At 43.0% G+C, this 15,700-nt stretch overlaps 1 protein-coding gene across 2 annotated transcripts in view; it reads left to right on the forward strand.

Annotated features, from left to right (window-relative positions):
- Positions 1–947: 947 nt before the first annotated feature.
- KCNIP4 (potassium voltage-gated channel interacting protein 4) overlaps positions 948–15,700 on the forward strand; it is a 1,162,373-nt gene continuing 1,147,620 nt past the window's right edge. The window contains exon 1 of one of the 2 annotated variants that reach the window (XM_043553534.1): positions 948–1,151. In XM_043553534.1, the coding sequence (XP_043409469.1) occupies positions 1,091–1,151 (61 nt within the window). In that variant the 5' untranslated portion in view covers positions 948–1,090. The remainder of the gene's footprint in view (positions 1,152–15,700) is intronic. The other variant, XM_043553504.1, reaches the window with a different exon arrangement.

The raw sequence follows: 15,700 nt of genomic DNA on the forward strand, positions 1-15,700 counted from the left end.
ACCTGACCTTTTTTCTTAAAAGAGGATTCACGCACTTGACTCTTGGCAACACAGAAATCAGCATTTTAATTGTGTGTGTGTGTTTTTTCCCAGGATGTAACCATGGCCACAAGAGGTTTATTGGTTTGTCTTCATCTTCCCAAACATTGCCAGCAGGCCTTGATTTGCTTAAGAGAGCAGGTGACCTACTTGATGAATGCCCATGGGGGTGGTGAGGGATACCTCCAGTACTGCTGCCTGGGGGTCCTCAAATGAAACCTCCCCATGGAAGCTTGTCCGAAATGCCTCCCAGTTTCCTTCCAATACCCCCATCCCCCTGCTCCCACAAGGTTATATTCTTCATATAGAATGTGGGCCTTGTCCCCACACACCTTGGTGTGCAGAGCCAGATTTTCCTAACAGCTAGCCAAGTCGCATGACTGGTTCTAGCTTCAACTGGGAAAGTTTCCTGTCTAGGAGTTCTAGGAGTTCCTGGCGCTCTGCCCGGTTCTGGAGAAGGGCATCTCCTTGTGCCTCCCTGCTGGTGTCCTTCGCACTCGGCCTAACTTTGTGCCCCATCTCCAGCCTAGCTGTCGGAGTTGAACCCTCCGAGAATCCACATGCGCGTTCTTCGCTAGGCGCCGCGCGCAGCAAAAAGGGGTCCCGGAGGCGCCTCTCCTAACCCGTTATCCCCTCTAGTCTCAGGTCTGGCTGCTCCGTCGCTGGAGCCACCGCGCCAGCACCCCCCTCCCCCTCCCTCCACCACCCCCCCCCCCCAGCTGACTGGGCAGCAGGTGGCAGGGGCGGCTCCGGAGCGCGCGAGGGGAGGGGGCGCCTCGCTCTCTGGCTCGCGGTGAACGGCGCCCGCTCCCAGGCTGCCCGCGCGCCCCCGCCGCCCAGCGCCGCGCAGCGCCCCCGGCGCCCCCCGCCGGCCTCCGCCGCACCTGCAGCCCGCTCCGCGCGCCCTGCCCGCCGCCGCCGCCGCCTCGCGCTCCCAGCGCCGCGGAAGCCCCGGGCCGAGCGGCGAGTGCGCTCCGGTGGCAGACCCGTCGACACACGTCCCTGGGCCGCCGACTCTCGAGTCCCGCTCCTGCACCCTGCGTCCCCGAAGATGAATGTGAGGAGGGTGGAAAGCATCTCGGCTCAGCTGGAGGAGGCGAGCTCCACAGGCGGTAGGATGCATTGAGCATGCGAGCGGGCGCCCCTCTTCCCCTCCTTTCCTCGCAAGCTGAGACGGGGACCCCTTCCTGGGCTGGGGACGCTTGTTGCCTTTGCTGCATGAGAGACAGCCACGCAGGCGGGACTGGGAAGGGGGGGGGGGTGGGAGCGGCGGGAATGGGGGTGCCAAGGAGAGGGGGTGCACGCGAGGTCCAGGTCGGGAAGAAGAGCTGTTTGAAGTGCGTGTGAAACTCGCCGGTGGCGGGGTCCCCTGCGATCCTGTGCCTACTTTTGCCTTCTCTGAAAATTTCCGATGTTGTTTATGCATCTGCCAGATGACTGCAGACCACACACACTTCCTTCCCCTAACACCTGGGGATAACAGAGCTGAAACAGTATTGATCTCTCCCTCCACTTTTCCTAAATGCTCCCTAACATTTCCTCATTAAAACTCTGTATTTTTGTTCGCTGGTAACATACAGGCGGAATGTTTCTTGGGTCAGATTCTTCAGGAGGAGCGTGCGCCTTGTTTTATTGCCAGCCTCAGTTTAGTGTGTTCAGAGAAAATGGTCTTCAGTGACACCTGGAAATAATTTATATACGGTACAGCCTTGGAAAGGTACCGGGCACTCTTGTGCAAGGTGTTTGCTTTTCAGAGTATGGTGTGTTCTGCAAAAGCCAGGAAAGGAGTTTAGTGGGATCCATCGTGAAGCAGGGGATGAGACATCTCCCATCCCAAGCACCTTTGGTTGAATCGGTTTGTTTTTAGGTGGCTTCGATGTCTACAGTTTTTAGAGGAGCCAAAAATAGAATGAAGGTGGCTGCAGGAAGCTGAGACTAATAAAGAGCTGGCTATTTCCCAGATGATAGAAGATGAGGGGTCGCACATAAGGCTATGGCACAGTTTGGATTTAGAGGATGAAAAACTTGGGTTTGAGGTTGCAAGGGAAGAGATCCACATTCTACCCGTTTATATCCAGGCAAATAGAATCACTTTGGACAACTTGAGTCTGTCACTCCAATTCGGACACTGAGAAATGGACATTTTGCCTCTCTTGCCTCCCTTCTGGTAGTTAAGGGCATTGTAACTGGGAGGACACTAGTCTTACTTGAGCGTGAAATTTCAAAGAGAAAAAGTCTTGGTCGTTTATAGGCTGGAAAAAAAAAATATGACCATTACCTTTTAAACTCCCAACTTTGACCTGTCCTGTTGTTTAGTTCCTGTTTCACTTATGGCAAGAGTTCACCGATTATGAACCAAGAATGTCTAGGATACATTTTATGAGGGATACTGATAATCGTTAAGAAATTGATTTGTTTTCCAGAATGGCATTTTAAGTGGAAAGGGCTGAGTAAATTGTTAAGTTTATAGGTTCCCTGTCTTTGCAGAGACCTAAGAAGAGGGTAGAGAGTTAGCTGTCCTTTTAGGAACTGTACTCATGCATAACACAGTGGTGGGGACTTGAAGATAGATCAGGAAGAGAAAGTCTGGGAAACTGGGTGGCTTACATTATTCAGCTCCTCAGTGATAACAGCTTTTTGACTGGACCTAATCTTTAATTGGCCGGATGGGGATTGAATGAGCGTGTGCAGTCTATTCACAGTGCCACAGGTGTCCATAATCTCTGTGTGTTAGATAAAATGGAAAAAAAAAAGATGAAGTCACATCTGGGGAGTATGATACATTAAAAAAAACTTAGTACTATCTTTAAAATCAGCATGTGTTCATTGTTCACTTGGAGAATAGGAAGATGCTGGTTTATATCTTGGTTAAGGTGAGACCAAAAGTGAAGAGTTTTCTGGCTTGAATGGATTTGACACCTGTTTCTTGAATTGTGTTCACACGTTTTTAGTTAATTGTCGTAGGAGGAGAATAAAGACTGTGACACATCCTTCTGTTCTTGTTGTTACTGTTTCAAGGTTAATATTTGAGAATGATCCACTGAATGTGGAGTCTCGATTATTTCCAGCAAATAGATGCTGAAGCTCAGACATAGGATGCTCTTTAATAATCCTGGGATAAGAAAAGATTGTCATTTGTAAAGGTTTCGACTTTGCCTTCCATTCTTTTTAAAACAATAGATTGTGATCTCTTGTTTCCTTTCCAATAAGTGAGACATTTGCATAACTTCTGAGGTGACCATGATGGTTTTCCCTTGAATGTATGCCTCTTGGACAGAGGTTCATAAAATGATTTAATCAGAATTTGGACATTTTAACTGGAGGATTAGACTGATAGGAATGTATGAAGATGAGAGGGAAATGAGGAATTAGAGAAGAGTGTGTGTGTGTGTGTGTGTGTGTGTGTGTGTATGTGTGTTGCACGCACTGGGCATGTGTGTACTTTATGACCTGACTCTAGGGCCAGAATACTATGAAAACCAGTTTTGCTGAGAGACAAGGGAGAAAACCACATGAAAGGAAATGTAGGAAGGATGGGAGCAGGGTTGAATTGGGCTGTTAAAACTTTATAGTCCTGTAGCTAAAAAAGTTTATTCCCTGCTTTCTTTCAGCAGGTAATGCATTTAATATGCTGATGACCACTTCTGAGTTCCTGTGGTTAAAACACTGTTCATGCTACAGAGGACAGAAAATGGACTCTTTGTAAATAAGTACATACAAGTAGAAAAGGTTTCTTACAAACTGTAGTGCTCACTTTTAGCCTGCCTCTCATCAGCTTCCACGTTAAATCAAAAGCCTGCCCAGAATATAGTTTTCATGAAATTGACTATTATTATTTAGCTCCCTGGCTATGAAATCAAACATAATCCTGCTACCAGTGGAGACACAGATGGAGATGATAATTCAACAGTATATTTGAAAGAGAATCAGAGATAAGGTCAGAGTTAAAAAAAAAAAAACCCTATAAGATTTTTCATCGGTGTCCTCAATTTGTGCCATCTAACTTAGGGATGGCATATGTTGTGTGAAGGCGTCTACAGCTAAAAGTGGGGAGGGATATGCATGTACGTTTCAATTGTTGTTGGAAGAGGTCATCCAGAGGACGTGACTGTGACTACTTGTTTGATCCACCAGCTGGACCTGGGCAGTTGAAGGCTCCTTACTCCCTCCCTGCCCTTAGAATGTGTGTTCTGCCTGTCTTTCCTGTAGCAGGAGCTGTTTTCAAGGACATAGCCTTGAGTGAGAAAGGTGTTGTTTAGGCCATCTGGATGGTGTACATGAATGAGCCCTGGCAGGGCTTCTCTATCAACTTTTAAGTTTCTAGAGGGTAGGGGTGGAGATCTACTTGTCTTGCAGCCCTCAAGGCAAACCTCATATGTAAATTCCCTTGTTTATTGCATCTGCTACCTTCCAATCTGGAGTCGTCTGCCTCTTTCTTCCCTGTCCTCCGTGTATGGGGACCAGTTTCAGATTTCACCCAGGAAGGTCCTGAGTTTGCAAACCAGCAATACTGGAGTGAAAAATCCCTGCGATTTTGTATTGCTGTTTAATGGTTGAATGATGGCTTCGGCTCAAGTTGTGTGTTATTAAGCATAAGGCAAATCCAGATTAGTGATTCCACACAGTTACTAGTGAAAAGTCTGTGGATTCTGAGTAGCCCAAGAAAAGCTCTTCATTACATAGGCATTATCCTGTTTTCTTCATGTCGTTAAATCTCAGAAGGTACTAAGCAAATGACATGATGGAGTGTTAAAATTCAACACCCTCACCCCCTCCCTTTACTGCGCTTTTTTTTCTGACCAACGCCTATGCAAAGTTTCATAAAATAAGGCTATGGGTGGTTTGGAAATTAATGAGCCATTTAATATAAAATGTGTGTGCACGATTTCTGCAGAATTGTAGACTACATAGTGGTTGAATCTTTTTTGAAGATATATTTCTGGGCTTAAAGTATATGGTCCTTCTTACTCTTTTTTTTTTTGGTCCTTTTATTTGTTTTCCTTTTCCTCACTGGTTTTCTAGAACATGTGGATAATATTGCTTTTCAATATTTAATAGCAGAGTGTGCTTGTTTACTTAATAGCCTCCCTTCTTATTCCAAGCAGACTAAAGTGTGGGGGGGGGGGAGGGGGAGGGAGAGACAGAGAGAGAGAGAGAGAGGAGGGAGGGAAGGAATAAGGATGGGAGAATGTGTACATTTTGTTCAGTGGGTCCATACCATCCTTAAAAGTGTTTTAAGGTTATATAAGTACACCTGTCACTACAAATTTATTCACCCTTGGGTGTTGAATCACTTCTGTATTAAAAAAAAAAGACAACTGTTCATTTGGTTAAAGGTCCTGATGGTCTTAATTTACATCACTCCAAACTCACAGTGATGCTTCATGCTATTTATCAACACTCCTTAAAAAACCATGAACTTCGTGAGAGCAGAGCTGTTGTGTTCTGCCCACTGTGTATCCCCAGAATCTAGCACAAAGCCTGACGTGTTAGATTTGCTCAACAACAGATATTTGTTGAATGAAGTCTCCCTTGGATTTGGTGACTGTGTTATTCTGGTTCCTCCTACTCCTCTCAGATCTCTTTTTCTGACCCCTTTTCTTTCTTTGTACATTTTATGCAACTTTTCACACACTTCTGTCTCAGCTATCTTCTCTGTCTACATTCTCTGCTGAAACAAACTGTGGTTTTGGTGCATCTCTGATACTGAAGTCTCCTTAATCTGTGGTTCTGGCCTGATCCCTTTCCAGTTCATTTCCATGCTCTGCTGGTCAGAGCTATTAGCAAATTTCACCAGCACCTCAAAGTCAGTATGTTAGAAAAGACCTATTGTCTCTTCAAAGAACAGTTGGTTTTCAAAATTTTGTTAACGTTAGCATCATTTTTTGAAACCTACAGTTTATAAAAAAAACCAAAGCATTGAATTGTCTATGGTACTTAATCATTTCCTCCCCCTCCTTTCCATGTGGAATCAGTCACCAAGCCTTATTGATGCTTTTCTAGCTTTATGTCTAGCTCCCTCTCCAGTTCCCATCACACACACAAGGTTATGTGCTCATCATTTCCCAGACTATTATGGTTGCCGCCTATTTGTACTAAGTGCCTCCCCACTCGAAACCAACCATATTCACTAAAAACTGACTTGAGTCAGATCATTCACCCGTGCAAAATCTTTTAATGTCTTCCCATGACTTATAGAACTAAAAATACTTTTTCTAGCTTAGTAGTCCCGGCTCCCCCAGTATGTTGACAGTCTTCCATCCCAACACTGTCTTCCATGACTCTACCTTGACCTGCTAAACTGGACTAATCACTAGCCCCCACACATATCTCAAGTTGTACCTACTGTTTAGAATGAACTTTCTGCCTGAACATTGCCCACTGAACATTGTTATGTGTTTAACACTAAACGCATCCTTCAAGACACGTTGCAAATGCAGTGTCTTCCTTGTGCAGCCTTACTGAATTTCTCCCTGCCTCTTCCTCAAAGAATTCTGCTTTGAATTTTCCTACATCATTTTTCCTTTATTTTGACCTATATCTGAATGACAAGCAGAATAAACTATGCATATATGTCTCATTTGCAGCTATTATATGGTAAACCCTTGATGGTGAATATCCTACAAGAACTACCCATTTTTGTGCACCTAGTAAGTACTGGCACAGCGATTCACAAAAGTTGCTTAAGGCACAGTTACTGGATTTAAACTGTGTTGCCCGGTGATAGATCCAGTAAAGACCCCAAATTATCGATTGCTTGTTAAGCTGTCTACTGGAAAGTGACATTCTTTTTGGGTTGTCTGTCTTTTCCATTCATTGGGCCAGGTCTCTACAGATAGTTATAGGGCACCAAAATAGTACCTGTCTGCACTGTGCATGCTCTTGCATCCGTAATGCATTGCTATGAGAGTTTGTGTTTCCAAAGAAGGGCTTAATAAATACTCAGTGTTTTCTGTGTATTTAGAGCAATAGTCAGTGTTGTCTTTGGATGTTGTTGCCGTGACTCTCTTTTACCCTTTATACCTTCCAGGCCTACCACTTCTAGGATCAGTAGTCCGAGGGGCCCCCAGTGAGTGGTTATCACTTCTTTGGTTCCCCTACAAGTAAGAGCTAAGATCGTGAATTAAGTATTCCCTTTGAATCATGATTGTAACAGTCTATAGTCTGAGTTCATGCTCCAGAGAGCGGCCCTTCCTAAAGGTTCCAGGCCCCAGAGCCTGAATGGCTATACCACCACATCTACCAACATCATTATCCTCTTGGCTATCATCCTCATCAGGTGGTGAATCTTTTCATTATAGCAGTGACTGTGCTATAAAAATAAAAAAACAAAAACAGAAATATCATTCAATGTCTACATGTCCATTTCGTCAGGTGCATTTTCTTTCATATCAGATTTCACAGAGAGAATCAGGCTGCACTGGAAGTGTATCCCATGGCAGGGCTGAAAAGAGACGGGGTTCAGCCCTTTTCCTCTCCCCTCTGTGGATGTCTCCCTCTCTTTGTTCAGTCAGTGCACTGTGGGCAGCTCTAGATGTGTGTATATGTACATGGCATTAGGAATTCTGAAAAAAGAGGCACACACTGTTTAATCACAGAAGTTCTCCACATGCTCTGCCAATCGAAGGAATAATTTGAACAGAGATACAAGTACAGAATTTGCCGTATTGAGCAATTGGCCTTCATGCTCATGTTATGGGCTGATTTTTTCCTTCTGAACAAACACAGCCAGTGTGGCTGAATGGCTCTCCCATTGGAAATGCCCTTTTGGATATATTTAAATACCCTTTGGATATATTATTGACCTTTTAGAAACTTTTCTTCCCCAATTACTTATTTAGGTAAAAACAAGTAGTCAACCCATTTTGCAACAACAGTCTGTAACTTTTTGGTTTCCTGAAATTTGGATTGGCTTAGGGAAAGGTCCCTTCATGTACTCAGGCAGAATCTTCTCATGAATAGTGAATGAAAAGTCTTTAGGGAATTAGAACTGGCATTTTTTATAGGTCTTTAAAAAGGTTTTGGAGGAAAAATAGATTTTCATCTTTAGACATCAACAGTTAATATTTTGAAGGATCTTTTGAGCAGAGCAGTATATTTAAAAATGACATTATCTGCAGCCCAAATGGGAATCAGAATCCGTTTTGACTGATATAGTAATACCACAATATTTATGACTATGCACCCCCTCTCACATCTTCATCATGATATTGTCTGTGCATTGTATTACAGATGCTGAGGTGTCCCCAGGAATGTCCCCCCAATATGCTTATTATTTTTTAATAAGAGACCATAGGACTTCCAAACGCCTTCATGAGTTTCATAATAAAATTGGCTGAAAAGAACACATGTAACTATTAAACTGATCGACTTCCCAGAATGGGTATTCTGCCAGGGGCTTTATTTTCAGTTGTAACTTTTTGTACTTTGTTCCATTAGGCTACCATAAGAAACTACTTACAAAAAATGGTCTTGCCAGACCATTTATCCATGTTTTGTATATGGTACATGCTCCAAGAGAAGTGTTTCATGAAAAAAGTATCTTCTTTTGTGTTCATACTTAAGGTGGAAGTAAACTCGTGTACCCAGCATCTCATCCCAGTGGAAGAGGGTTCTCAGGACTTGTTGCGTTTGCAGAGAATTTGACACAAAACAAAATAATGTAGAACTAACAGACATTTCAGAAATAACCCTGCAAAGCCAGTCCCAAGAACAAATTTAACTTGGAGGGTGGCTTAATTGAGAAAAATTTTAATTTAATTTGGAAAGGTAAGAGCATGTAAAATAGCCATTGAGTATAATGTCATTGTTCCTCTTTCTCCATTTATGAAATACTGGTAATCATTTCCACTCCTAGACTACAGGAATGGATTCTGTAATGATGACATGAGTTTAATTCAGCAAATATTTACAAAGAAACTTCTTGGTGCAGGGATTAATCAGATGTGGAGTTGGCCTTCAGAAAGGTTACTGTTTATTCAAGAGATATTTACGGAGTAGGTACCAGGTGTGTATAGCTGAGTAAGGGAGAAAAGAAATGACTAAACATGTGTATTTTAAAATGTTCAATGCTATAACAGAAGTAAGGATGAAGTGAGATGGGTGTTGAAAAGCAAGATTCCATCCAGTTGGCATAGATGCCATTCCTTTCATGTGGATACAGTGAAGGCAAACAGTGATTTTGAACTTGACCTTTCTTTCTCTGAGGTCTTACAGAATAAAGCTATTAAAAGAATGGGGCTCAAAATTCTGTATTCATTCTGTTGCCCGGCTTCTTCCTGTCTTCTGTTTTCCATCTGTAATATGGGTTTGTCAACCACTTAAAGACATGATACCTAAGCCACTTTAAAGGTTTTTAAAAGGTGTGATGTTGGGAGTCTATGAAGAAGTGTACTTTTTGTTATAATACAAATATGATTTTGAAGCTTGGTGAGTACAAAATGAGTAATAACTTCTGTTTAAAGATGGTCATAAAGGAATTGAAAATTTCCAGCTCTCTGATTGCCAGTTTAGATAATGTCCTGGTAACGGCAGAGGCATTTCAAATTAGTGTCAAATTTTTAAAATCAAGGAGACTGTCACTCTAATTTTTAAATGTAATTCTGTAACATCAATCATTTATCATAAGCATATTGTACCTGACCTAATATTGTGAGTACTTGTGAAAGTCTGATCTGCTAGACCTTTCTTCCATTTTGTCCAGTGATTCTTTAATCACTCTTTCCATACTCTATTTCCCCAAACTCCCTTTAATTGGAAACCACATCTCTCCCCACTGAGATGCACAGTGTTATTGCAATCTGTTCCCCGTTCCCTCTGCTCTCAAGGTCCAGTTTCATCATTGTTTCCTGCCGAAGCTGTGATCAGAGGGTTAGTGCAGGCTCTGAAACACAGGTGCCTTACATTAATTTGAAGGTGGTGAGGAGGGAACCTTGGGGAACAAGTATGAAATCCTGAGCATTCAGAACCAGGTATTGAGAAACACGGCAAAAGAAAGATGGACCCTGCAGAATACAGCAGTACACAGGGGCACAGAGTGAGCGAATACTTCTGCCATGTCTTGATAGAATAAACTCCGTTTTTGATGGAGGTATTGTTAGATACTTTTAAGAAGGCAAAAAGTCTAAACTGCAAAGCTGACAAGTACTACTGGCCCTTCTGATGTGATTGAAGTGCCAGATTTGCAGCTGAACCCTATAAAACCTTCCTGGTTAAAGTTGTGGATGTAGATGCCAAGTGAAAATTAGTCATTAAAATAACTTCCAAAATTGTTCAGCTCGCAGGATACGTACCAACAGTGCAGAAACTACAAACACTAACTGGGGAAGGTTGAACGACATACAGATGTAATTTGTCAGAAACATTGCAATTTAAAACACAGTTACATTTATTTTTGGATCCCTGAGCATGAGCATGAGATTGTGGCTTTTCATAAATATATTAGAATTGAATTTCAGATCTCAAGCGGTGACAGTTATAACTTCAGTCTTAATGCAATTTGTTTTGATAGTTTTATAAATAGTTTTTAGGATGTTATTCAACAATCATCCATCTAAAACATGTTTAACAGTTACCTACTGTAGGAGAGACACTGCTGGTAAATATTTCAGAATATAAGAAGGCATATTAGCTGTTGAAGGTACAGGAATTAAGCGTTTAAATCCTATCTTCTGTCTCTGCCCTAGAATTCTACTTGAGCTGAACGGTGTAATGATTGGGTAGAGCACATTAGGTTACCTCATTGTCAAAGGCACTTGCTAAATACCTTCACAGGACCCCAGTGTATGTCCTTGATGGAGGATATTGGCATGTCCTTGTCTATTATGAAACAATAAGCTGAAGGAGCACAGAGTAGACCTTCCATGATCACAGGATTTGTTATTAAGTGATATTGGTTTCAGAGGCACTTGAAATACAGAATAAGCATTACACAGAAAAACAGCATTAACCCATAGACTGGGTAATATCACTACTCTCTGTATCAGTAGGGGATTCTCCAAATGTGAGGCAATTTATTCTTTTGTAAAACATATACCGGCATCTATTATTTGTCAAGCATTGTTCTGAGTATTAGAAACATATATTAACATCTATTATTTGTCCAGTATTGTTCAAAGTGCTAGAATACAGAGATTAAAACATCCCATGGGGAATGCTGAGTCCAAGAGCCTGACATGTAGGATGGTAATTAGCATGTGGCAAGTCCTGTGATAGCATCCAGTATTGAGTGCTTTGGAAACACAGATATGAGTCACTCATGCAGGCTGGGAAGGATTAAAGAATGTTCCCTAGCCTGGATGGGGCAGAAGGATGAGAATGAGTTTTCCAGGGAAAGGCAGCAAGTGGAGTGATGGATGCTTTGGGTGGGGAGAGCTCTCATTCTAAGGCTGGTCCTAAGAGAACATGTGCTACAGTCAGGGAACAGAGAGAAGTTCTGTGGGTTGCAGTTAAGCTGGGGAGAAGAAGAGAACAGTGAAATGGAAGCTGGAGAAGGAGGAAGGGTCAGGACATGAAGGCAGCGGGGACTACTGATAAATTCCAGTCAAGAGCACAGGGTGATCTCAGTCGCACGTTGGGAAGATAACTGCAGTGGTTGACAAACGGCCACAACTGGGTGGAAGGGCAGTCAAGCATTCTGGCTAAGGTGGGATAGCAGCTGAGGCGTCTTGAACATAGTAAAGCAGCAGTGTGATCCGGTGAGGACTGGAAGGTACCTGTGAGTAAAATAGAGGACAAGACCAGCAGGAGCTGATGACAGGTGGGAATTGGGATTGGAGGAGAAAGAGGAGCTCGGGAGAGCTAGATTTCTGGGTTGGGTAGCTGGTGGGTGGCATATATTTACCAAGATGAGAGATACAGGGGAGGCTTTGTTTGAAAGGAAGTGAAATCAGTTTGGGGACTATGAAATTTAAGGCCGCCTTTAAGGATGACTTCCTCCTTCAAAATGGAGATGTCCAGTAGTTGCTGGGCTATCTGGTTCTGGAACATGAGAGTGAGATGGGACTATGCAGACAGTGGGGAACCAGTTGAATTTAGTGAGGAGCGACAGAATGAAGCACATTAATTTTGCATAGCTGTGTAGGATGCCTCATCGACAAGGATGTCATTAGGAGGCTGTTGCATTAGTCCAGGAAAGAGAAAACATTTGCACAAACTTGAAGTGGGAATGTGGAAGAGTTGCACAAACTTAAGGAAATGGGAAGGAGATAGATGGGGATGGGTACCTCGTGGTGCCATGATGAGAAGGAACACAGGAGAAAAACAGGTTTTGGAGGGAAGATAACATGTTCACTTTTAGAAATATTGATATCAACTGGGAAAGAATCCGGGCCAACTGTCCCAAAGGCAGTTGGAAATGTGGCGTTCAAGTTTAATTGATTTCAGAGAAGCATGCATTTATTGAGCATCTAGTGCTATGATGGGTATTTGGAATAGAGAGATGAATGAGGCATGGCCCTACTTCCAAGAAGCTGGCCAGAAAACTAAGCTTGGGACTCATGTGCAGGAGTCCATTGCAGAGAGCAAAGGTAATTGAAGATGTGACCCTGGATACGAGGCAGAGTCTAGGATTAGTACCATGAGGAATATGGGTGAGAGATGGATGTAAAACCCGGGAACTGTGTCCCAGCTGGAGAAGAAATGGGAGAGGAGAATGTCATGGAGGTCAGTGGCTGGCACATAGATGGTCCATGCTTGCCAACAAATGGGGAATACAAGAATTTCAAAAAGCCACAGCTAGTTTACAGAGTGAACTGTTACAGAACATAAATGGTGGATGAAGAATGGGGTCTCAGAATTAGATTCTGGAGTCAGAAGTAGGATTCAGATGCCGTGTCTGTTCCCGTGTGACCTTAGGAAGCCACACGGCCTCTCTGTAACTTAGTTTCTTTATATGTACCTGGAATATTCTTGCCCCATTTACTCCACTGGCTTTCATCTTCACTTATTCAGATCTCCATTAAAATATTACTTCTCTGATGACTTCATCTAATGTAACAGCTCACCTGTATCTCCTTAGCCCTTACCTTCTTTTACTTTCATTCATAGCTTTTATATAATCCCTCAAAGAAAAAAATGTATGGACTAGGCTCCTGTACTAGAATATTGCTTATATATTATACTGTGTGCATATGTATCTATATCTTGTATATATTTAGTTTTTACTATTTCCTTATTAAAATTCACTGAAATGTGTGCTGAGTGGTAAATCAATGAAGAGAATCCAATTTGACAGATTGTACTAGGGATGAACTGAACTAATGTGTATAAAGGACTCAGTGCAGTGCCTGAAAAATAGAGCCTGATCATATGGGCTTATTTAATTATTTTAGCTCGAGAAAAAGCTATTTTAATCTTGAGGATGGGAAGTCAGGAGGGTGGTGAGACCAGGAACACATGGGAAGTTCTGGAAGGAGTGGGTTTTGAACATGGAGCACTTGCTCTCTGGAAGGGGTAATCTTGTCCTCTGGTGCAGGAGGCAGGGGAGGCCACACTGGCGTGATCTGCTGGGGAACACCCTACAGAGGGGCTGTGCTGTGAGCTGGGCATTGGATGACCAGTGAGGCTTAGGTTGCCAGGGAACATTTGGTAGGTGGCAGGAAGGGATTTGTGGGGACAGCAGTTTGACTGGAGTAGATGGTTGTCTGAGAAGTGCCAAGGCTGAGAAATGAGATTAGGGAGAGTCTCAGAAATGTGAATTTGATTCAGCAGGCAAGAATTCAAGATTTCGCCAAAAGATGGCACAGTGAAAGTGACACCCTAGGAAGATTTGTCTTGCCCTGCTCTACAGGAAAGATTAAGGAAGGGGGAGTGTTCAGGTTGAACGGTCAGTTGAGGAAATCTTGCATTTGCCCAGACTTTAGTAGGATTGGCCAATTTTGTAGAAGTGTTGACAGAGAAGAAAATGAGTTTCACAGATTCTTGGGGCATCCTGGATGGTCCTTGAACCATCTTTAGTTCTGTCTGATCTTTGATTGGTCTCTGATGGTCTTTGATTGAATGGGGGCACGAAGTTAGGTGGGAGATCAGAGAAGGAAAAGCGGAGTCAGGCATGTACTCCTAAGCAGGCTGTATACTCAAACTTTGGTGACTGAATAAAGGCCTTTGCTTATGGTGCTAGGAAGTCATTATCCAGAAGACAGAAGAAGAAGGAGAAAGAGAGAGAGAGTGGGAGGGAGGAAAGTGTTTGTATGTAGGGTCAAAAGTTCAACTTATTTGGGGTTCTGGAGGGATATCCTGGTAAGACGGATACCAGATAGTTTTAAAAATCCTTTTTATTGATAAGTACATTCAAGCTCAAAGGGGTTAAGCAACTTGCCCAAAGTCACACAGCTAGTGATCAGGATAGTGGAGATATTACCAAGGCGATATTAATTGATACACAGCCTGTACTCTATACTCTTTTCTCTCTCCTGCCTGGGCAGGGCACTCTGGGTTGACCTGATATGGTCCTAGGAGGGCTGGGCTCAGCTCAGCAGAAACTCTGCCTGTTATCCAGTTAGATGGTAAATGGGGTAAAGGACAGATGACCTGAAAAATCTCCCTGCGGATTTCTAGATCCTATGCAAGGTAAAGATCCAAAGCCAGTGCCCAGTCCTGGTGGTCCTGTATGGGAAGAGGGAGCCTTGATAGCCGACCTTGTGGGTTGGGAAAAAGAACCATTGGTACTTGAGGAGTTTGAACGTCGATGAAAGTAACCTGCAGGGCCTCTATGAGCCTGAGCTGAAGGGCTGGCGGAAGTGACTCACGTAGGCAAGCTGGCTCCAGGTAAGGGTCTGGGGAAGATGAGGATTGAAAGTGCAGCGAGCGCACAGGGGAGCCTTCATTGAAGGATGTATATTATTGCAAAGACATGATTTTGATTCAGAGCGTTCTCCTTGCCTCACTGCATTCCTTCCCCTTCTGCCACTGCTTGGTCCTGCATCCACATCATCCAACCCAGTCTGTTGACACAGGGCACAGGCAGCCTTGCTGAGACTAACCAACTGAGAATATATAACATTACTGCAAGCAGTGAACTCCAGCCATCCTCCTTCCTGTCAGAATAAGTCGTGAACCCTTTTAATACTGTTCCTTAATGAATGCAGTTTTCGTTAATTGTTTGGTGTCTGCCAACCCAGAGTAAGGAGACCATGCACAATTTCAGGACCCACAGGGACGCTCAAATATTTGTTGACCAATGGATGGCGAAATGTCTTTAAATTTATAAATGAAACGGTCAAATATTGTTGTATTGTTGTAACTATTAGGTAAGCCTTATAATTCTGCCATCGTGGAATGCCATAAGCAAATGCTTAGGGAATTCAAAGAAAGTCTTTTTCTCTGGGTCTCAAGGTACATTTCACTCAACTTCACTCCAGTCAACACATTTATTGAATATGTATTATAAATCAAACATTGTTCTGGGTGCTTGGGGGATACAAGTGCCTTCTCTGTCCTCACAGATGGCTAGCAAGGAAGAAAGACCTTCAACAGTACATTAGCAGCATGCTGAGAATATTAGAACAATGAGCAAAGAATGCTATAGGAACATATGGGGAAAAATTGAATGTGTTTTAGGAGTCAGAAAATAACTCCTTCAAAAAGTAGAAATTAATCTGACATCTGAATGACACCTAAAGACAGACAGACGCAGGAGTCAAGAATATTCTTGAAGACCCGA

The sequence above is a fragment of the Prionailurus bengalensis genome, chromosome B1 (genome assembly GCF_016509475.1).
Source record: "Prionailurus bengalensis isolate Pbe53 chromosome B1, Fcat_Pben_1.1_paternal_pri, whole genome shotgun sequence".
NCBI classification, from domain to species: Eukaryota; Metazoa; Chordata; class Mammalia; order Carnivora; family Felidae; genus Prionailurus; species Prionailurus bengalensis.